The sequence below is a fragment of the Lissotriton vulgaris genome, chromosome 12 (assembly GCF_964263255.1).
Source record: "Lissotriton vulgaris chromosome 12, aLisVul1.2, whole genome shotgun sequence".
NCBI classification, from domain to species: domain Eukaryota; kingdom Metazoa; phylum Chordata; class Amphibia; order Caudata; family Salamandridae; genus Lissotriton; species Lissotriton vulgaris.
The window spans coordinates 718908651-718931294 of record NC_141700.1 but is presented as its reverse complement, the minus strand read 5'-3'; the positions used below and the strand labels follow the sequence as shown (position 1 = coordinate 718931294).

Sequence of the window (22644 nt, the reverse complement as noted above, 5' to 3'; positions counted from 1 at the left end):
TAGATGGCGAACACTAAAGGGCATGTTAGACTTATAATGACAGAATGAGTTTAGAAATAAGACCAAATGTTCTTTCACTCACTCTTAATTCCATATGGCATTGACGCAAGACATGGTTAATCTTAAAATGTGTTTAACACAATGGCTGCCCATTCATAGTATGGTTCTTAAGCAGGATCCATGCTTTCCGGACACTCTACAGTCCGCAGTACCAACTACGGTAAAAGAACTTGAAATTCTAAAGAAAAACTTTATTCGAGTCATGCATGATTTCAATTACAAGAGGCCACTCTTATTGTCTTATTTGCTATAGAGAGTATGGCTCCCTTTCAAGCACCAACGTATATTTGTTCTGAATGCCATGACACTCAATACTTACGACGTTTTCAGCGTGAGGGCAAAATTCAATAATTTGGTAGTGGAGTATTTAACGTTCGAGTCTAGTTCCTTGACGGTATGCACATCAATGCATCTTGGAAAGGCTTTGTGGTACACTTTCCACCTAGAAGAGGCAGAAGGATAGAGAAAAGACAGTAGAAACGTGTCAATGAATACTTCAGTCTGGAAAAATGTTCTAGAACCCTGCCTTAAAGGCATAGAAAAATGGCTGCCATTTGTGTCAAAATTCTTTATTCAATGAACAATCATAAGTAACCAAGATATGAAAAGAAAGTGTGTGTGTCTGAAAGCGAAGGGAATGGGCAGAGGTAAGTGTGTTGTGTGGCGTAAGAAATTGGGCTGTTGGTTGACTGGGGTGTGAGCTTTGGTCAAACAGCACAGATAAGCCTTTTATTTTTTTATTTTTTATTTATTTAAGCTTATACCGCACGCAGCTACCCACAGTGGGTTTCCCGGCGGTAGGGATAGACTGTAGAAGAAGGAGGCGGCTTCACCTGGCTGGAGCCATAGCAGACTATTGGGCGCGTTGAGTAAAAAGCAATGTCTTCAAAGCCTTGCGGAAGCGGAACAAGTTAGTCTTAAGTTTTAGGTCCAATGGGAGGGAGTTCCAATATTTGGGGCCCAGAGTAGAGAAGGAACGACCTCCCATTTTTGTTAGTTTCCACCTTGGCATAGTGAAATTACCCATGTCCGATGACCTTAGTGGACGTAGGGGTCTGTAGGGTGTTATCAGCCTTTGGAGGTAGGCTGGGGCACTACCCTGTTTGACCTTGAACATATAGCATAGTGCCTTAAATTTGATACGCTCAGGGATACTCAACCAGTGAAGGTCACGTAAGGCGGCCCTAGCTGAAGTGCGTCTGGGGATGTTTTTTAGCAGGCGCGCCGCCGCATTTTGCACTACCTGCAATACATGTAAGGTGGCTTTGTCAGCGCCCAGGTAAAGGATGTTGCCATAGTCCAGGCGAGATGTTACAAGTGCCTGGACCACGGTTCTGCGGGAGGATAGTGGAAGCATCCACAAGATCTTATGGAGCCACCGCAGCGTTGAAAAACAGATGGCCGCGACCTTTGTGGCCTGTTGTCTCATAGTTAACCTGTCGTCAATAATGACACCCAGGTTACGAACTGCGATGGAAGGAGTAGGCGCAGTGCCCAGGTCGATGGGCCAATGGTGGGGACCCCAGAGATGTTTATTCCGACCCAAGATGACCACCTCGGTCTTCTCCCCGTTCAGTTTGAGACAGTTTCTCCGCATCCAGTCAGCCACAAGAGCGAGGCCTGACTTGAGTGCGGAGATGTTGTTCTGGTCTTTGCCTGATAGGGAGAAGACAATCTGGGTGTCATCTGCGTAGGAAAACAGGGTAAGCCCGGCCAGTTCAACAATGGATGCCAAGGGTTTAACGTAAATATTAAATAAAAGGGGACTGAGGATTGAGCCTTGGGGAACGCCTTGAGTAGATGGACAAATGGTGGAAGCTGCTTTAGGAGAGAACACTTGGAAACTTCGGTCATTGAGGAAAGACACCAGCCAGGCCAGGGCCTGACCACCTACACCTAGAGACTTCAGAGAGTTGATGAGGATGGAATGTGACACGGTGTCGAACGCTGCACTCAAATTCAACAGGATGAGCGCCATGGTGTTACCTTGGTCGACACCGTGCCTCAAACTCTCCGTTACCCCCAGGAGCGCTGTCTCAGTTGAATGTCTAGGCCGAAAGCCTGACTGAGAAGGATGGAGAAAAGCGGTGTTTTCGACCAGTTTAGAAAGCTGGGAATTTATGTGTCTCTCCAATATCTTCGAGAAGATTGGCAGCAAAGATATCGGGCGGAAGTTGGCAGGGTTGGAAGAATCAGCACCCAATTTTTTTAGTAGAGGTACCACCATGGCATGTTTCCAGGATAGGGGGACCTGGGCCTCGCTCAAGGAAGTATTTAATAATTTAATGAAAATGGGGTGAGTAAGGGGATCCAATTGTTTTAATATTTTGGCCGGGAGCACATCCAGTGGGGAACCAGAACGCACACTGTTTAGACAGGACACAAAGGAGGTAGCGTCTAGAGGCTGCCAGGTGGTAATTGCTGCATCAGTGGCGGTGTTCACCAATTCCTGGATCGTATTAGGGGCGGAAAAAGTGGTATCAGAAGGTGGAGAGAAATGATCGTAAATAAGATCCACTTTGTTTATAAAGTAATCCGCTAAGGACTGACACTGGGTGGCATCAAGAGCTGGAGGAGGGGGAGAAGAAATTGCACCTTGTCATGAGGAGGCACAAGCTAACCCTAAATTAACCTGTGCTCAACCCCCGGGTTGCTTCAAACAGTAATAAAGTGAAAAATACCACACAAAAAGGAACCCACACAAAGTTGGAAAAAGATTCTAATACATGAAACATGAACAAAAATGACAAAAATCCAAGGAGTATAACCGGAGATATGCAATTGTAAACGTTTTAGTGAAAACAGCGCCAGGAAATATAAAGCATCCTGTGGTTATCTGTTTATGCCGGCATGGTGTTGTATTACTTGGCGTCTGTTCCAATGGAGCTTGCAGCTGTGAGGTAAGGCTTTGAGGGGCTATGCATCTGTCCCAATGGGTACCATAGCTGGACTTTGAAGAAGCACCTTCAGGCCCATTTAGAAGGGCCCATTGGCTGGGTGGTACCATTTAGGATGGCATGACTCAGATAGCAGAGCCCAGGTGCTAGGTTTAATGTTGTTGGAAACCAGGTGTGCCCCTGAGGCGTCTGATCAGGAACCCAGACAACTAGCTCTTGGAGTCACTCTGGGTTCAAGAGATGAAAGTCATGATCCCACCCAGGCAAGAGAGCAGCTGGTCAGCAGTCCTCCAGAGCAGCAGTACAGCCGAGTGGCAGTCCCTCCTGGCAGAGTACCCACTGGTCCAAAGGTGTTTTGAAGAGGTGGTGTGTGAGGCCAAATATTTATACCTGGTGCCCTTCTCTTGGAACTGGTGGGGGAAGAAACTCTCTTTGAAATCCCCAGGAATCTTGCCTTACATGCCTTGGCTTCAGATTAACTACATGGAATGTGTGGCCCATTGTGTGGCAGAAGGACACACCTATTCAAATATTAGTATGGCTGTGCCCAGCTCCTCCCTCCCATCCAGCTAGTGACAGTCCATCCAGGCACACCTAAGCTTTCTATTGTGAGTGACTGTTTAGAAGGAATATCCGAAGTCAAACTGCCAACTACACTGGCTAGGGCAAGAAAATGGGAAATTTCTAAAATCTTTTCACTTGTTCTATGAGCAGGAGATGCTGCACACATTGATTGACTCTGCTAGACTTGATTTATGTGCTGACTACTTAACCAGTAAGGTTTAGACTCGAACAAATTATTTGTGATTGCTCTCTATATGCACTGTTGATTTTCTTTGTGAATTCTTATGGGGTCTTCCTTACAATTCCTTTAATTTGATTGTACTGACAATGACCTGGAGGACTCTGCACATTGAGACCAAAACATCAATACCAAGTCCAACTCTATCCAGTGACAATGTCTGGATCCACATCATCACATCGATTCATTGTGTATGAAGGAATGAGAATAATTTGAGTGGATTTTGCAGACAATAATCTTTGATGTGTGTAATCAATCAATTATGTTTTGCATAATTAATGTTAATATAGAACCTTAAAATCTGTACCATTAAGAAATGTTATCTATTGAATACAAGTCTTTTGTTGAGATCATTATTTTTATAAATATATTACATTTATTTTTGATCTGTTACTGTGACCTGTTGGGACAGATAATTAAAAATTGAACATAGATAATCTAGTGTTCTTAGAACTGAATCCCACATTTGCCAGTTACACTATGTTATGTTATGTTAGGGGGTGTTTTATATAGCGCTCAGCTACTCCGAGGAGTGTCCTGGCACTTCAGTCTTACACGGACAAGGGAACGGAAAGAGGGGGTGCGGGCGCTACTGAACAAACAGCCAGGATTTTAGATCCTTCCTAAAAGCCAACAAGTTGGCGTTCCTGCAAAGGGTGACAGGCAGGGTGTTCCACAACTGAGGAGGGCTTAAATTACCGGCCGCCAATCCGCACTCTTCTTATGACCGGAACCGACGCCAGCGACTCTGACCTCAGAGATCTAGAAGGCTGATAAAAAGCCAGCCGCCTTTGAATGTATTTGGCGCCGGAATTGTGAAGAGCTTTGAAGGCCAGAGTAAGGGCCTTGAAAACAATACGTTTTCGAATGGGCAGCCCATGAAGAGTCTGCAAGAGATCAGAAGCTCTAGTTCTCCGATGAAGGCCAAAAATGGCACGCGCAGCCGAGTTCTGAACTATTTGCAGGCGTTGGAGAAGATACTCTGGCAGTCCAAGGTACAGGCTATTGGCATAATCCAGGCGCGACCCAATAAGGGCCTGCACCGTAATTTTCCTGTGGGCCAGCGTGAGAAGAGGAAGGAATTTTCCAAGCATCTTAAGAAGGCCAAAACATTTCCCTGCTAGGCCAAGAATATGGGGCTTCATCGATAGATCATTATCGAACTTTACTCCAAGGTTCTTGGCCGTCGTGGATGCAACCGACGGTGGAAACATATCCCCAGGCCACCAGGACTGCCAACTAGGATCAGACCTGCAGCCGAAAAAGAGCACCTCGGATTTATCCGAGTTGCACTTGAGGCCTTTTTGCTGGAACCACTTAAACACGGCCCCCAGGCAGCTTCTAATGTTCTCCCCATCAAAATCAGACCCCTTTCCGCAAGTGAAGAGGAGCTGAGTGTCGTCGGCGTAAGACACGATCTGGGCACCAAACGACTCCACCAGTGCCGCCATAGGGGTCATAAAGAAATTAAAAAGAGTCGGGCTCAGAATGGAGCCCTGAGGGACTCCCACCTCAAGTGGCGGCACAACGGCAGAGAAGGGGAGGGCCCAGACCGTTTGACACCGACCCGCTAGGAAAGATTTAAACCAGCTGAACACCGTCCCCCGCAGACCGATCTCACTAAGTCTTGTGAGGAGACCCCCGTGGGGGACTGTATCAAAGGCCGCCGATAAATCGAGCATTACCAGCATTGCATTACCTCCTGCATCCAGTACCTCTTTGATTGCTTCCGTTACTTCCAGCAACGCAGTCTCGGTGCTCAAGTTGGTGCGGAAGCCGGATTGTGTACTGTGCAGGAGGTTGTTGTTCTCAAGGAAGCTGGAAAGGGAGATATGTACGTGCTTCTCCACAACTTTGGCAAAGGCTGGCAGAAGGGAAATAATTAAGCAACAAGGGGTGGTGATGGACAAAGTTTCTGAATTAAGCAGAATACTCTCACCCAGTCAAGAGATCAGGGCTAGATCCAACACCGTTTTTTAGCTCACTGCACCATCCCAGCTCAGAACCTGGCTATATGCAAATTAGTCTGTTCCTGTCCCAGTGCATGATGGGAACAAGGCAAACCAAACTACCAAGCCAATTCTTTCACTGGGAAGGAAACCAGCTTCCAGGGACCGGTTTCTGGCATTACAGCCGTCTTCGGCCTGGCTTGCTTGAATCCTGATGGTGCAATGAGCAAGGGACTCACATCTGAGTATACCCTTCCACGCTTATGGTGGACAAAATAATTAAACAACAAGGGGTGGTGATGGACAGTAGTTTAGTCTGCCCTGTTCCATGCCATGATGCACTGGGCCAGGGACAGACTGATTTGCATATAGCCAGGTTCTGAGCTGGGATGGTGCAGTGAGCTAAATAACGGTGATGGATCAAGCCCTGATCTTTGGACTGGGTAAGAGTGGTCTGCTTAATTCAGACACTCTGTTCATCACCACCCCCTTTTCTGAATCGTTTTTGGCCACTATAGGTGTGGCTGGGTATACTCAGACATGAGTCCCTTTCTCACTGCACCATCAGGATTCAAGCAAGCCGGGCCGAAGATGGCTGAAATGCCAGAAACCGGTCCCCGGTAGATTGTCTCCTTTCTGGTGAAGAATTGGCTTGGTAGTTTAGTCTGCCCTGTTCCCATGATGCACTGGGCCAGGGACAGACTGATTTGCATATAGCCAGGTTCTGAGCTGGGATGGTGCAGTGAGATAAATAACGGTGATGGATCAAGCCCTGATCTTTGGCCTGGGTAAGAGTGGTCTGCTTAATTCAGACACTCTGTTCATCACCACCCTCTTTTCAGAAGGGAAATAGGCCTATAATTAGCATGAACCTCCGGATCTAAATTGGGCTTTTTCAGAAGCGGAATGATCAGGGCCTGCTTCCAAGCTGGAGGAACCACTCCAGTGCTGAGAGAAAGATTCAGAACGGGGTTAATAAGGGGGTTGATCACTTCCGCCATTCTAGCCAAAAATTTGGCTGGACAGGGATCCAGAGGGGACCCAGATTTTAATTTGGTTAGGAGATCCAAAGATGTTGCAACGGAGAGCAGGGGAAATTCCGAAAGAGTGGGCTCCATACCCGGAGAAGAACCGGAAAGGATGCTAGTACCGGGGGCTGCCACTACCCCGGACGGCAGGAAGGAGTCCTGAATGGTCTTAATTTTATTGGTGAAGAATTTAATTGAAGAGGTCACCCAGGATTCTGTGTGCGCACACGACGGCGTACTCATTTTAGGAGAATGTAAATTCCCTCACAATGGAAAAGATCTCTTTGTTGGTGTTAGAAGCATCCTCGATTCTTCTAGAAAAATATGCTTTCTTCTCTAACAGGATGTCATTGTGGTAGGATTTAATGGAAGCCCTATACGCCAACTTTGCCGTGATGTCATAATGGCGACGCCAGGACCTTTCTGTGATCTTACATTGCCGCCGCTTTAAGGCCAAGGCTTCAGAAAACCAGGGAGCAGAGGATCGACTGGCGGGCTTGCGGGAAGAAATCACAGGGGCAAGTTCGTCTAGCCTTTCCGTAAACCACGTCTGCAGGGATAGTAAGTAAGTAAGTAAAATCTTTATTTGGATAAAAAAAATATACCCTTAAAAGCATTACAAATTGAGTCCACAAATCGGTACATTGTAATTAAAAAATTTCAAAACATGTTTCACCACAATTGAACAGTAAAAATTGATCAACACCTGTTACTCGCGTAGCACCTTAAAACTTAAAACAGTTGTGGGATAGGCAGCGATAACACTTAGTGAAAGAACAGAAGAATTTGATGTACTGACATTCGGCAGCTAAAACTCGCCAATTTATTTTTCCCTTTGTCTTAAAACTAAGTGCTAAGGTGCAGGTTCGGTTGGGCCTCTGGGCGGGACAAGCTGGGGGATTACTGCTCCTTCTGCCTTTGCTGTAAAAATGCGGTGTGCGTCTCGAATATATGTTGTAAAGGCAATATTTAGAGCTATGTTTTCTGGGCACAGGGAGGTGATAATTGCCTGTCTACAAGTCCGAACACCCAACCTGTTCCACTCTGCTCTGAGTTTGCGTCTACGTTGTGCCGTAAGTGAGGGGCATAAGCAAACCACATGCTCTAGCTTTTCACTTGTCTTACCGCACCCCCTACATGTTTGATCTTCCGAGGTGCGGATCCAAGTGGGCAGATCTTTTAAAAATCGCCAAACACCCAATCTAATGGCCAGAAAACTCCGCTTTAAGTGCAATGAATAAGTACAGGAGAGATAGGTGGTCGGAGATATGCGCCCGTAGGAGTTCATGACTGACCATGCATGGCTGCGTCTGCGGAGAAGCGCTTTATCCATGAGGAGTGAGCACATTCTGACGCTTTTTTTAATACATGTTTTAAAGGCTGTCGTGCTGGGGTTAAGGGCCCATAGATCGTCAGCAGCAATTTCATGGATGGAGTCTGTAAAAAGGCGGCCGTACGATCCCCCAGTGTTCTTCTGACTGATCTCCAACCAAACTAGAGACTCTAAGGTTCCTATAGCTGCTTTTCTAAGCTTGTGACAAAAATTTAAATAAATGCCGGTGTTAGAGGCCTCGTGATGTAATAAGCCCAGTTCTAGCCTGATCTGGGCAGCAGAGGCAGATTTGGGCAGATGTAGAACTTTTTTATAAATCTTGGTTACAAGTTGGTTCAGAGTTGTATTTAGCTTACCCCTAAATATTTCGATGCCGTACGTTAGGGTGGGTCCGATTTTTGCTCTCAGGATTTCCAGTAGGAATGAGAGGGTTGGACCAGACAGCTCTTTAGCAAGCTTGGATAAAGTAACCTGAAGGGTCGTGGCTATTGCTACCATTTCGTCGCGCTGCTTGGAGAAGTTACCCCTTGAATCGAAGTGAACCCCTAAGTATTTGTATGAGCATCCTGTTGTTAGCTTATTATTGTTGTATGCCCACACACCACCGCCATTGCATTTCCTTCCAAAGGACACAACTTGGGTTTTCTTTAAGTTAACCTCAAGTTGATTCTTGATTGTGTAACTGTGCAGCCTGTCCAAGAGCCTTTGGAGCCCGACCCGAGTAAGGCTGAAAAGAACCAGGTCGTCGGCGTAAAGAAGATTACTTATTGCTACACCTCCTACCTTAGGGGGGTGACTGTTTATTTCATCGAGTGTGACCGGCAAGTCTGCTATGAACAGGTTAAAAAGGAGGGGAGCCAGCACGCACCCCTGTTTGACTCCTCTGGTTGTCATGATTTTCCGTGAGAGGTGCGTGCCGGACCCCAACTTCACCTGGACCCAGGTGTGTGAGTGAAGTTGGATTATCGCATCCAGTAGTTTTTCTGGAATCCCCCATTTTTTCAGTTTAGCCCATAGAGCTGCCCTTGGGACCCGATCAAACGCTGCTTTAAAATCAACAAAACAGCAATGCACAGATCTTGATGATAACAGCGTTTTGTCGATAATTATAGACAATGTAAACAAGTTAGTCTGAGTCCCTGAATTGGCAGTAAAGCCTGTTTGGTTCATTGGTAGCAGATCGCGCCATTCCACCCATGCCTTCAGCTCCTTCAGAAGAATGCCTGCGTAGTGCTTTGCCTCGATGTCAAGGAGGGCAATTAGTCTGTAGTTGCTTGGAGTGGCACGGGAGCCTGATTTGTGGATTGGGTGGATTATTGCTCCACGCCAGGAATCCGGAACAGTTGAAGACCTGAGCGCAAAATTAAACAAGGTGGTTAAGTGCCCCCCGACCAAAGAGCTATGTTGGATTTAAACAGTCTCTGAGGCAGGCCGTTTGGGCCCGGGCCCCCGTCCGGCCTTGCTTTTGACACGGCGTTGGCGACCATTTCTTCATTGATCTTGATGTCGTCCGTACATTGGCCTACGCGGTTTAAGTCCTTGCGCCTGCAGGTGCTTTCGGATGCTTCTACCACTTTGGGGAAGCAGCTTCCTGTTATCACTGTGCTTTCCGGGGACCTAAAGTGGTCGGTCAGGAAGGCGGCCCAGCTTGCTTCGTGTATGTTTGCCGACCCCACTTTTGAAGGCCCAGAATTGAGGCGATTGATCAAGGCCCAAAATGTTCTCGCATTTCGGTTTTTGCTTTCCCAAAGGAGCTTGGCCCATAGTTGGTTTTGATGTAGTCGTTTGTCTTTTTGTATAGCCGTCTTGAATGTTTTTTGCGCTAATTTGTAGGCGTGACTGAGATCATTGTTTCCTGGAGACTTTCTAAGTGCCCGCAGAGCATTGTTTCTGGCTTTCTTCAACACCCTCGACTGGATTGAGAGTGAGAACTGGCGGATAGAGCTAGCATTGTATTGGTGCTGTTTAACAGGAAAAAGCGTGACCAGATGTGAGCATAGGGTAGTCCATACGACAGTCGGGGGGGGCCGTCTGATTTGTTTCCCCTTTGATAAGAGCCAAACATGTATTCATGATGATGGGGCTTATATTGTCGCTCCAGGGATAGTTCATACCCATTACATGCAAGGGTTTATTGGGTTGCCATTTTTTCTAAAATAACTTTCTAAAAGTGGATTTTCAAAGTTATACTATAAAATCCGAATTCACAAAAAGGTAGGATTTTTAAGAAAAATTCCAAAGACACCAAACAAGAACTAGTTACCTACTCCCATTTAGATATTACAGCTTATTAAATGTAAATAGGTAACTCTAATCTTAGCTATGGAAGAGGTAGGCCTTGCGGTAGAGAAAAACAAATGGAAGGGTTTTTCACAAGCAGGACATGTAAAAGTAAATGTACCACTTTATAAATACACTGCATCCTGCCCTCTCGGCTATCCAGGGCCTACCCTAGGGGTGACATACTTATTAAAAGGGAAGGTATTAGCCTGGCAAAAGGTTTATTTTGCCAGGGTTAAATGGCAGTTTAAGCTACACATACAGGCTACAATAGCAGGCCAGAGACATGTTTAAAGTGCTAGTGAAGTAAGTGGCACAATCATAGCTGCAGACCTACAAGTAGCATTTAATGTACAGGCCCTAGGCACAGGTAGTGATCCCTTTACTTGGGACTACAAGTACATTAAATATGCCACTTGGCTATAAGCTAGTCTTACCATGTTTTAAGGATAGAACACAAGCATTTCAGCACTGGTTAGTAGTGGTAATGAGTGCAAAGACCAAAGGCCAGCAAACAGGAAGTCAGCAAAAACAGGAGGTCTGAAGGCCGAGTTTTATGGGGTAATCACACCAAGGATGCCAGGTCTAACAGGGGGTGTATTTCTTGTCCAACTAACATCTCTAGATTTTGAACTTACGGGCTAAACATTTGGCAAGCATTACCTTCTCTTTCTTGTTCAAATTTGCTTTATACACAACAAAGAATGCCTTCTTTCTTTGTTTACTTCGGGACTTTAAGCTCCTCTTCATGAAGAAGAACAAATAAGGCTAGCCTTACAAAAACCCCCTTCAAGGTTTTTATCTGTCCTTTGATAGATACCCTAATGGGTGATCAGCAACAAATCAGCTTCTGTGGAAGAGGTGTGGCACAGCAGCTAGGGTGCCTGACTCTGGACCACAGGATTTACAGTTTGATCACTGGCTCTGGTGGCAGGTTAGCCCAGCACCATGCGACTCTGGGCAATAGCTTGCTTAATCATCCCGATGGCCCCCATTGCTGGGACACCTCTCCGGAAGTAGCTGTGTGCTTTACAAATGCTGATATTTCATTTGCATTTGTTGCTAGCTCACCACTTCAACTCAGTTGCATACATTGAGTGGGGTTTTGGGTAATTTATCACTGTATTTGATCTACAGGTGGTTACTCCTGTAGATCAACATTTGTCTTCAAGCTCATCTTGGGAGAGGGCAATGTTGAATAGATTGGAGTAGCCTTCTTAATCTCTGCAAATAAGAACCCTTCTCCTGTGGAACCTAGCTCCAAAGGCTGAACCACACTCAAGTTTGCTTATGAATCAGGCTTGACATTATTGTTTTGGGGGTTGAAATGAAGCATATGTGCAGAGTTAGTCTCATTTCTGTAAGAGCTTATGAGATATGTTGCGGGAGTGAGTAATATGGTGTTGTGTGAAGAGGTGTGTTCTAGTTTAATGAGGTTTAGTATGATGCAATGTGCGCTGTAGCATCGTGCGACATGCAGTACTCTATGATGCACAGTCATGGTGTTGTGCAATGCGATATTGTGTTGCCTAATATGATGTGATGTTGAAGAGTGGTATGGTGCATGCTAAAATGCATTATGTATTTGACAAACTACACCAGAGACATCAGGTATCAGAGCACTTTGCATGAGCACCACTTTCAATACAGAGGGACACATTCATTTTTGTTAGGCACGGGGAGATTAAGTGATTTGCCCAGAATCACAGGATGTCGAGCGTCGGTGCCAAGACTCAAACCTGGCTCTTCGAGGGTACACCCGTAAGGCTACATCATCTCCCCATCCTTTGGTGTTGTTGTATATGGTATGGTGTTTTGTGCTATGATGTAATACAGTTGGTAGTATAAGATGTGATGGAGCATTTGGTGAGGTAGTGTTGCATGGCCTCTGGTGCTGTGGGTAGAGGGTTGTGGAGTAGTTGTGTGATGTTGTATGAGGAATGTAGAACAATAAGGCACAGGGCTGAAGGTTGTGGATCTGTCTTTCTTCTGCCCTCTCAGGAAAGAGGCCAAAGTGAGATGGATATTTCCTGCACCGTCCTGATACACCTAAAGCCCTACTTGTTTTATGAAGGTTAAAACGGATGTATCAGAGATGGTGGTCCAGCCCTCTTCACTTAGTAGGGATAGTAAATAATATAATTAGCCCCTTAAAACCTGCCATAAGGGACATAGATGGTCACCATAATACACTAGCATTTATACTAAAGATACCAGACTCAGCTTGAGCTAAATTGGAATTACCTTCTGGAATACCTATCTGGTATTCACAGATATATATACAATGATATGAAAATGTGGCAACATAATATGTTTTGTGAAAACAATAAATACCCACAGATCACCACATCATAGCCCCTATTTAAAGGTTGCCAAGTTAGACTTCAGATTTTAAGATAACTCCCTGAATTTTTGTCAAGGGTCTACATCTACCTTTCAATGTAGTTTGGTCAGATTGTGCAGTATCCCCGAGAATATGAAAGTATTGTATAAAGGTGCTGTACACATGGTCTGCGCGGTGGTGGTGGATGATGTAACGTGGTTATGAACAGAGGGGTGTAGAGAAGAGGGGTGTACTACAGTGAGGTGTTGAATCAAGTAATAAATGTGATCAAACACAGGGCATGTGATATAGTAGGATGAGGCATTAGATGATTGAGTAAGTGTGGCAGAGTGGTTGGTGTTACATGATGTGGTCTTGTATGCTATAGTGTTATCTAGTGTAATGTGAAGAGGTTTATATTGATGTATGTTTGCGGATGGTGTGTTGGGGTACATTTTGGAGTGACCTTTTATAGTGTATTATGGACTACATTAACTATCATTTTGATCTGAAACAGTTCGTTAAGAGGTCTGTTAAGGTGCAATGTACTAGCATTCTGGACATTTTATAATTAGTTAAATTATGATGTAATGTGTATGGTTATGATGAGACAGTGTACATTTTGATGCAGTGTGATTTTGAGTTGCAGGGTGTGCAATGTATGTGCTGTGGAGGGATGTCAAGTTGGGTGTAGGGTGGTATTAATTAAATGTTGCAGTGAAGTAGGGCGCCATGTTGTGTTTAGGGTGTTATAGGGTCATGAAATGCTGTCTAAAATAAGATGGTATGCTGACGTCCTGTATATTGAGGTATGTTATAGTATGGTGCAGGTGAAGTCTAAAGTAACTCAGTGAGTGGGACACATGTATTGTGACTCCCTGTGCCCGCAAGACCCTTACCACACAAGCGATCTCCTAAAGGCCAATTCTATATTGCATTTCTATCCCTTTGCAACCACAGATGAGGCAGGGTTAGGAGCTAGGCCAGTGTGATCAGGAGCCACAACAGACACAAGAGTGTTCTTATCTTATCTTATCGTTCCATTTATTAAAGAGGGTCTGAAAATCAGGATAGCCTCCCTTGAGGCAGGTCTTTAAATTGAGAAGCTGGTCATTAATCTGGGTAAGAGGCGGCAGATCAATCTACTTCTGCTGCAATGCCACTGTCCGGATGTATGACGTTACAACGCATGCTTTTACCACGCATGCTGTTACAACGCAGGCTTTACCACGTATACCATTACAACGCATTACACTTGGGGGTGCTGGATAGTGAATAGTTTAATTTACTATTCCAACTCCAGTCCCCGTGGACACTAGGGAAGGTGTTGGATAGTAAATTAAACGTATTCCTTATCCTAGAGCGCCCCCCAGGGTAATGCGTTGTAATGGTTTTTGTTGTAAAACCTGCGTTGTAACAGCACTGAATGGTAAAAGTTGCGTTGTAAAGGATGTTCCCCCCACTGTCCCATTCCCAAAGAATGAGAGCAATAAGAAGTGTAAGAACGGGTCAATCTGGAACGCAGAACAGCCCTTGATGCATTTATTTTTTGAGTCAGAGTCATAATCAATTCTCTAATTGTGTTCTATCTTTTTACATTGGCCTTTAGATCCTCTTATAGTGTTAGAATAGCATGGGGTGACTAGGTGGCAATTTACTCACTTTAAGCAGTGAAAAGTTGTTTAACAATGACAATATCTAAGAGATAAAGCTAATAGCGCCCTCCATGAAAGCGGAAATGAAGTGAAAGCTTTGGATACATTGTCAGCATTAATCTTAGACCTAGTAGTAGACAATGTATTACAGCTTTCCGGGATGAGTGACATATGTCTAAGAGTTAAAAAAGGATCGAGGAGTGAACCAACCATAACAGGAAACAGGTGGTACAAATTGATTGCTAGGCATGTTGTTTAAAAGAAGGTTTAATCTGTGGTTGAGAATAAATATATACCACTAATGAAAGTCAAACTCTAGCTTGCATAGCAACTATAGGTCTCATATGCCACCATTTTTTGGACGTTTGCTTCCATAATTCTGTATCACATGGACAAACTTTTATTTGTATGTCCTCCTAGTAGATAGAATGTTTGAATGAGTTTTCACATATAAGACTGTAACCCCCACAATAACTTTTAAATATAATTTCTGCAAAGTTTAGCATGTTCAAGGTCCCACCTAGTGCCCTAAGCAGAACCATACTAATTGTAGCAATATTTGTTTTAGTGTAGGTGGCGTCTGTGAGGTGATTGTTGCTGTAGAATGAGAGATTTTCTAAATGTATTGACTTGCAACTGTTTCACTCTGTTTAATTCTGATTGGTCTATTTTGTGGCAACGTGCACAGCTGCCTTGAATGCAGGAAATCCATTGTTCAGAACCCTATAAAAGTGTCTTCTTTTTGGATGCGTTAGGTGGCTTTTTCTTCCGGACCTGAGGAGTCGAAGCCGTATCTGATGGCTCTCATTCTATACTCTGTATTTTACTGACCTGAAATGTACTGAGTTCCTTGAATCTGTGTTTTAACTGAGCTTGTATCACTCTCATAAACTGTATAATTTGAATGATGTAAGACTATAATTCAAAAATAAACTTTTAAGGTTTAAGCCATCCCTGTCTGTCATTCTTGTAGGACCAAATGGGTAGAAGCACCACAATTCTTTAAAGGCCATATGGATCAAGCCTTTTACGAATCGCAGAGGCCGAAATACGCAGAATTTCAGCCTTTGCGAATCGCAAAAGGTCTTTTTGCATGTTTTGGTATGTATGAAATATTCGCAAAATAAGGAATAGCAAAGATTTGCGATTCCTTATTTTGCCATAGCATTTAAGGAATCGCAATTTTGCCATTCCTTAAATGCTATGTATGTAGCATTTTTGGGCTGCGAATTATGGTTAAGAATTCGCAAATTACCACCAACTTGTAGTTGATGGTTTCTTGCAAATTCTTCAAAAAATGCACAATTTGGCATTTTTGAAGGTGGCATGTGATGCATACACATGCCCATATGGCATGTATGTGCGCCATATGCACACTCATGTACATTTCAGGGGTGCAGCAGGGTGTCTTTGAGACACCCCTGCACCATTGAAATAATTCTCAAATTGCGATTAGCGAATTCGCAATTTGAGAATTATTTCGCAATCATTCCTATGGGCCTCCTGGCCCATAGGAATGCATTGGAAATCATTCCTTAATTGCGAATTCGCAAAATGCGACTTCGCAAATAAGGAAGATTAAGGAATCGCTAAAAAAGCGAATTTTTTCATACATACCATTTTGCGATTCCTAAATAGCGATTCCTTAAAAATCGCTATTTAGGAATCGCAAATGGGTTTGTTGATACATATGGCCCTAGGTTATTACCACTGCTCCTGGTGCATCAGTTGCACACCCAGACAAAAATTGACCCTTGAACCAATCTGCATTCTTGATTCTTGAAGGCAGTGTGGAGTGATAGCAGTTGTCGGAGGGTTTCAGAAGCACTTTGTATCACTAGGGATGGACTGAAACATTAAGGCCATGTAATTAATTGTTAAAGAAGTTTGCGTGTGGATAGGTGGAACCTAGTATTTACATTATGAGTAAAGAAGCATGGTTAATATTTCTATGAAGACTGTGATGGTTAATTGCAAGAAAGATGTTGCCTCCCAAAGGTTCACTCTCTAGAGAGATGAGCTCACAGAAACAGAAAGGGTTTTATATGTGCATGCGGTTCAAACAATGACATAAGTGCACAGAGACTGGGATATGCACTTCCATTTACATGCACTTTTCACACAAAGAGACTCGAGATTCCAAGGAAAGAATGTACAGATGAAACCCTAACCCAAACCCATACAATTTAAGGCTTTAAACATCTGGAACCATATAGCAACTGTACAGGAGCGTGAGACAGAAGATTTAGATACAAATAAAGTTAGCCATCGGTTGGAATGAGAGGAAAAGGATCTGATGTGAAGACATGAAGAATGATTGTGTGTGAGAATTCAGAAAGAAGAAAAATCCTCTATCAAGAAATAGCAGGAGAATGATATAGGGCCAGAAATTGACGAGGATGTTGAGTTTTTAGATGATGAGCTGATGTCAAGACCAACCAATGATAATTTAGCACAGCGTGCAGGGCAACCCAAACAGACGTCCCCAGAGGACAGGGCGCGACAGGTCTCCTTACAGATGCAAGTACACCTCTGATAAATGCAGATATTAGTGCTCCTCAGAAACCTGCAGTTCTAAGTGTTACCCAAATGCCAGCAGCAAGATGTGTTTCCCCAAAGTCATCATACCCAAACATACCCCAGATTTCAGCAATCACAAGAATTCCTCTTATGCAAATAATTATAGGCACTGATCAGGTACAAGTGTAGAGGATGTGGCCTAATGGCTAGTCAAGTCAAGTCGAGGATTTGTATAGCGCACTACTCACCCAGAGGGTCTCAAGGCGCTTGAGGGGGGGGTCGTTACTTATCGAATAGCCAAGTTTTGAGTTGTTTTCTGAAGGAGAGGTGGTTCTGTGTAAGGCGGAGGTGGGTGGGGAGGGAGTCCCAGGTTTTGGCCGCTAAGTAGGAGAATGATCTTCCTCCCATGGTGGTTCTTCGGATGCGTGGAATCGCGGCGAGGGCTTGATTGGATGATCGTAATTGGCGGGTCAACCTCGAACCTAGAGAACCAGGTTCGATTCTTGGCAGGGACGCTAAACATCCTGTGATCCTAGGCAAATCACTTAATCTTCCAGTGCCTAACAAAATGAATGTGTCCGTCTGTAATGCAACTGGTTCTCATGCAAGCATTCTGATACCTTCAGGTCGAGTTTGTGCTATCTAAAACTCCCCCAATAAAAACAATTGGTAGCCCCCCCCCCCCCCCCCTTCATCCCCCCAGATCCGAACAATGGTTCACCTTCCACTAACAACCCCAGAGAGAAAGTTCCACTGACACATATGCTACAGGCTACAGATGAGGACATTGTGGTTGCAGCTCCCAAATCATCAACCCAGATTAAAGAAAACGTCCACCAAAAGATCTAGGTTGTGCAGTTGAAAACAGATTGAAATTATGAAGGGAATTCTGGGCACAAATTTTCTGAAACACCATAGCGAGAGTGATTTGGTGTATATGAGCAAGCAAGGAAGCCGCTACAGTGGCTAATGAGACATATGCAAAGATAAAGACTTTGGCTGAGGAGTGTGGGTGTATCACAAATGTAGCCACAAAAGAATTTCTGAATGAGTGACAGGAATTTAAAGGCAAATTTGTTTGGCTTTAAAACAAGTCAGAGGAATTAGTAGATAGAAGAGTAGGGAGATTTAGAACAATTTGGAGAGCAGTAATCAAAGAAGGAAAGTCAAAAGTGAAGAAAAGAGTATTGTCAGAAGGAGAGAAATATATTAGTACAGATGAAGCAGAAGTAAGAGAGCACCCTTTAAGAGAGGTACAGGGAGGCTCACACATGTAGTGGTCTCAAGGAGACCTTTTCTACTTCGTTGTCCGAAGTTAAGAGAAAGGAGATCTAGACATGTTCTTTGAGCTGGCTGTTCCCATAGACTTGTGGTTAGAGTTACAGCTGTCGAGTTGCAAATACAAAAAGCCTTTCTCTCTTGGTTAAGGCAAAATATGATGCTGTGATTGTACATTTGAAGACATGCGTACCACAGAATGAAGTAAACTGTGCCAAGATTTTGAGGATGCTGGAACCAAAGGACTCAATACATACTTTCTTTGAGAGATTGATGCAGGTATACAGGGAAAATTGTGGGATCGAAGATCTGATTGCTTTGAAATTGAACAGTTTTGTCCTCACAAATAAACTGCAGCAAGGTCACTGTCAAGTAGCTTAACTCCGCCCTCTCCCGAGGTATCCACTCCCGGGGATCTGACACAAAAACTGCAGCTAGACAACTCCCACTGTGCAGACGAGCTCGCCCTGCTATGCAACCTCAGCAAACAACGCCTCAGAAAAGCCGCCTGGTTCACCACCGGCCTCCAAGAAGCAGGCGAACCTGCAGACACCTGTAAAAAAACTGGAGGAACTCCAAGAAAACCGATAACTACTCCACCTACAAGGATGCCATGACGGACTACCACAACTGAATAAAAATAACCAAAAGGAAAGTCATCCTCAACAAAATCCTCACTAACTCCACCAACTCCAAGGAACTCTTCAGTGTCATTCAGGAATTCATCAACCCATGCAGTGAAGCCACAGGCATCACCCCGTCCCAAGACCTCTGCGACAAGCTCAGAACCTATTTCCACCTCAAGATCAGAACTTTCTATGACAACTTCACTGACCACTCAGAAGACACCTCAGCCAGGCCACCGCCTGCCCAAGAAACCAGCCAGCCCACCATCTCGAATTGGACACCAATCACGACCAGGGCCACTGCCGCAACCAATGAAAGTAATCCATTCGGGGACCCCAACCAGCCCCTGCCCCCACACATCTACCAAAGAGCCTCAGACACCATTGCACCCCAATTACAAAACACCATCAGCACCACCTTCAAAACAGGCACTTTCCCAGATGACTGGAAACGACCGACCCCACTGACCACAAGAACTACCGGCCCTTTGCAGCCAAGGTGGCAGAGAAAACAGTCAACAGGGAATTGACTCATTTCATTGAACAGCACACCATCCTTGACCTGTCCCAATCCAGATTTCGAACCAACTACAGCATCGAGACCTCCCTACACGCCGACACACACGACATCAGCAACCTCCTGGACCAAGGCCACTTTGCAGCCCTCATCTTGCTCGACCTGTGTGCAGTCTTTGACACCGTCTCTAACCTCACACTGATTGCGAGACTACATGACGCCGGCTTTCAAGGAACTGCCCTAGACTGGATCTGCTCGTTCTTCACTGGAAGAAGCCAGAGGATCAGACTACCACCTTTCCTCTCCGCCCCCAAGGAAATCACCTGCGGAGTCCCACAGGGATCATCTCTGAGCCCAGCCATCTTCAATATCTACATGGCCCCCCTTGCAGACATCGTCAGACAACACCGCCTTTACATCATATTCTATGCCGACGACACCCAGCTCATCCTCTCCCTCACCATAGACCCCCACCTCCACGAAACTCAACTTCCAGAAAGGAATGCACGAAGTCACAGTCTGGATGACCAACAGCTGCCTAAAAGTCAATGCAGAGAAGACAGAAGTCCTCGTCCTTGGAACCTGCCCTTCAGCATGGGACAACACCTGGTGGTCCACCACCCTCGGAAGCCCCCAACCCCCACAGACCACGGCAAAAACCTTGTCATCGTACTTGACTCATCCAACACTACGAACCGACAGGTCAACGTTGTCACCTCCAGCTGCTTCAACATCCTCCACATCCTCCGCAAGACTTTCAAATGGATCCCCTCAAAGTAGAAGAAAACAGTCACCCATGCACTCATCACCATCAGACTGGACTATGGCAATGCACTCTACGCCGGCATCAACAAGTTCCTACACCACAAACTCCAAACAATACAGAACACCGCAGCCAGACTCGTCCTTGTCATCCCCTGGCACAAACACATCAGCCAACACCTGCGGCGACTCCACTGACTTCCCGTGGAGAAGAGAATCATCTTCAAAATACTCACTCATGCCTACAAATGCCTACACAACAATGGACCCAAATACCCCAACGACAAAATAAACTTCTAGGTACCCAAAAGAAACCTGTGATCGTCCTACCTCACACTGGCAGAAACCCTGCGCATCCACAGAGCCAGAGCAGGTGGAATATAGTTCTCCCACAGTGCAGCCAAGACCTGGAACGAGTTACCGGCAGACATCAGACACGCCTCCTCCCTGAACATCTTTAAGAAAACACGCAAGACCTGGCTCTTCAGCTGAACGGCGCCCCACCCCCCCCAGCGCCTTTAGAACCTCACGGGTGATTGGTGTGCTTGTAATTCCCTGACTGATTGATTGATTAATTGATCAATGTTTGTTTATGGTTTGCAACCAGAGATTAGCACTCAGATACAAGAGGATTTGATTTGTTTGCAAACAGTCTCTCAATGAGATCCTTCAGTATGCAAAATATTATAGGGATACTCAAGAAGCAAAACACAGGAAATCGTTGGTGAAGTATATGATAACACAGACACAAGGTGACAAAGAATGGTGGTACAAGAGGTTCATTGATGGATTTAGGCTTTTATACTGCACTTGGTGTAAGTTTGAGAATACAAAGAGTCACTATTTAGTATCAGCAAGGAGAGAATGTAGTCCCACAAGGAAGAGGAAATGCTGGTGGTATGAATATCAGTGCTTTCAAGAAGTTTAATCCTTGCCATATCTGCAATATTTTGGGCACTGGCGGAGAGACAATGTACATTGAATCCTGCCATAGTGCAATTTGATACTCAATTACAGAATGTCATGCCAGAGAATAGGACGATGCAAGTAGAAGTCCCAGGTGCGACGGCCCTTATGCATGGTATCCTGAACCTGAGATAACTTAGGCCAAATTAGATTCAAGCCCTAATGGAGCAAGTGGAAAATTTAGAGTCAGGGTCCCTTTTGTGCTTGAAAGTCCCATCAGACTCATTCAGTCTGAATGAATGTACCTGCCGTGGAGAGGGGCATGAGGAATGCTCGCTTACTTTAATTCTAGAGGTAGACCAGACTGGCCCCTGAGTAGGTGAGGTGAATGGTCGCCACGTATCATTCTTGATCGATACTGGTGCTACCAGCTCGACCATTAGGACGGTTGAGGTCCCTCTCTGCAAAAGCAATCCAAGTAGTAGGTATTACAAATCAGCAGTATACAAAAAAACTCTAAGCCCCACTTTCAGTGGTAATAGGTTTGATAAGAAACAATCACCAATTTGTCATATATGATTCAAGTCCTGTGAACCTACTATGAAGGTACTTAGTCTGTAAATTAGTTTGTGTGATTTATGCATGTCTTAAGATTTGGAAATGGTGACTCAGGCAGCTGATACAGAATTCAAATTAAAGTCCTAAGAGTCAGCAGTCAGACTGTACCAAGTCCTAAGGTGGAAAAAATTACCCTCTGATTTCAAAGAGTCAGGGAAAGAAAAAGTGTAGGGAAAGATTTTGAGCTGATCAAATATACAAAACCTTCAAAAATCAGTGAGGCAAGATGCATTTTTTCCACAGATGCCCCAATACAAGCTCTTTTACCAGAATCTACTGCTGGTAATACTATCATCGGGGGCGTGTTAGAACAGGGCAGTCTAAAAGAGTCATTGGGGACACATGTAACTTTCCTATAAATCCCTTCAAAAGCCAAATTAAATAAAAGAAATTGGAAGATGGAGCAGGAACTGAGACAAATTAATTAAATTGTATCTCCGTGTTGTCCAGTGTTTCTAAATTCTGGTGTAATCCTTTTCTAAATCCCCTGATGCAGAGTGATTTACAGTCATTGATCTGTGTCAAGCATTTTTTTCCTATTATTTTACATGAGAAAAGCGATTGCCCTTTCATGTTCAGATTCCAAGATAAAAATCAAGTGGAGTTGAGCTCAGATGCTGCTCATGCTTTAACTGGATTATGAAGAAAAATCTAGAGACCTCACAGGTGCCTTTGCCCTTCGACTCTGGTGAAGTGCATCGAGGATCTGCCGAGGCAACTGTGACCAAAGAAGCCTGTAGAAAAGACACAATTGCCCTGCCCATACATCTTGTTGAAAATGGGCACAAGGTTTCAACCTGACAAACTGCATTACTGTCAGAAAAAAATCCATTACCAAAAGTACCAAATTGAGAAAGGAACAAGGAGTATTACATGAGTGCATCTCTACAGTCTTGAGAATGAAGTGCCCTTCTGCACAGAGGAAGGTGAGAATGTTTCTGGGAATGGTGTAGGTATATATAAGTATTGAAATGTGCTGCCCACAAAAATGGCGATGATTTTCACCACCAAAAATTGCTAGGTAGACGAGACCACAGGTATTGCGCTCTGGTCAAGCACATTTCTCTTAGACAAACCATGCAATGATGAA

General features: G+C 44.6%; 1 protein-coding gene across 1 annotated transcript in view; it reads right to left on the bottom strand.

Annotated features, from left to right (window-relative positions):
- Nucleotides 1-22644, bottom strand: part of LOC147678113 (hydroperoxide isomerase ALOXE3-like) — a 310576-nt gene that overhangs the window by 133945 nt on the left and 153987 nt on the right. Inside the window, exon 4 of the mRNA XM_086945972.1 lies at nucleotides 380-502. Coding sequence (XP_086802098.1) covers nucleotides 380-502 — 123 coding nt within the window. The remainder of the gene's footprint in view (nucleotides 1-379; nucleotides 503-22644) is intronic.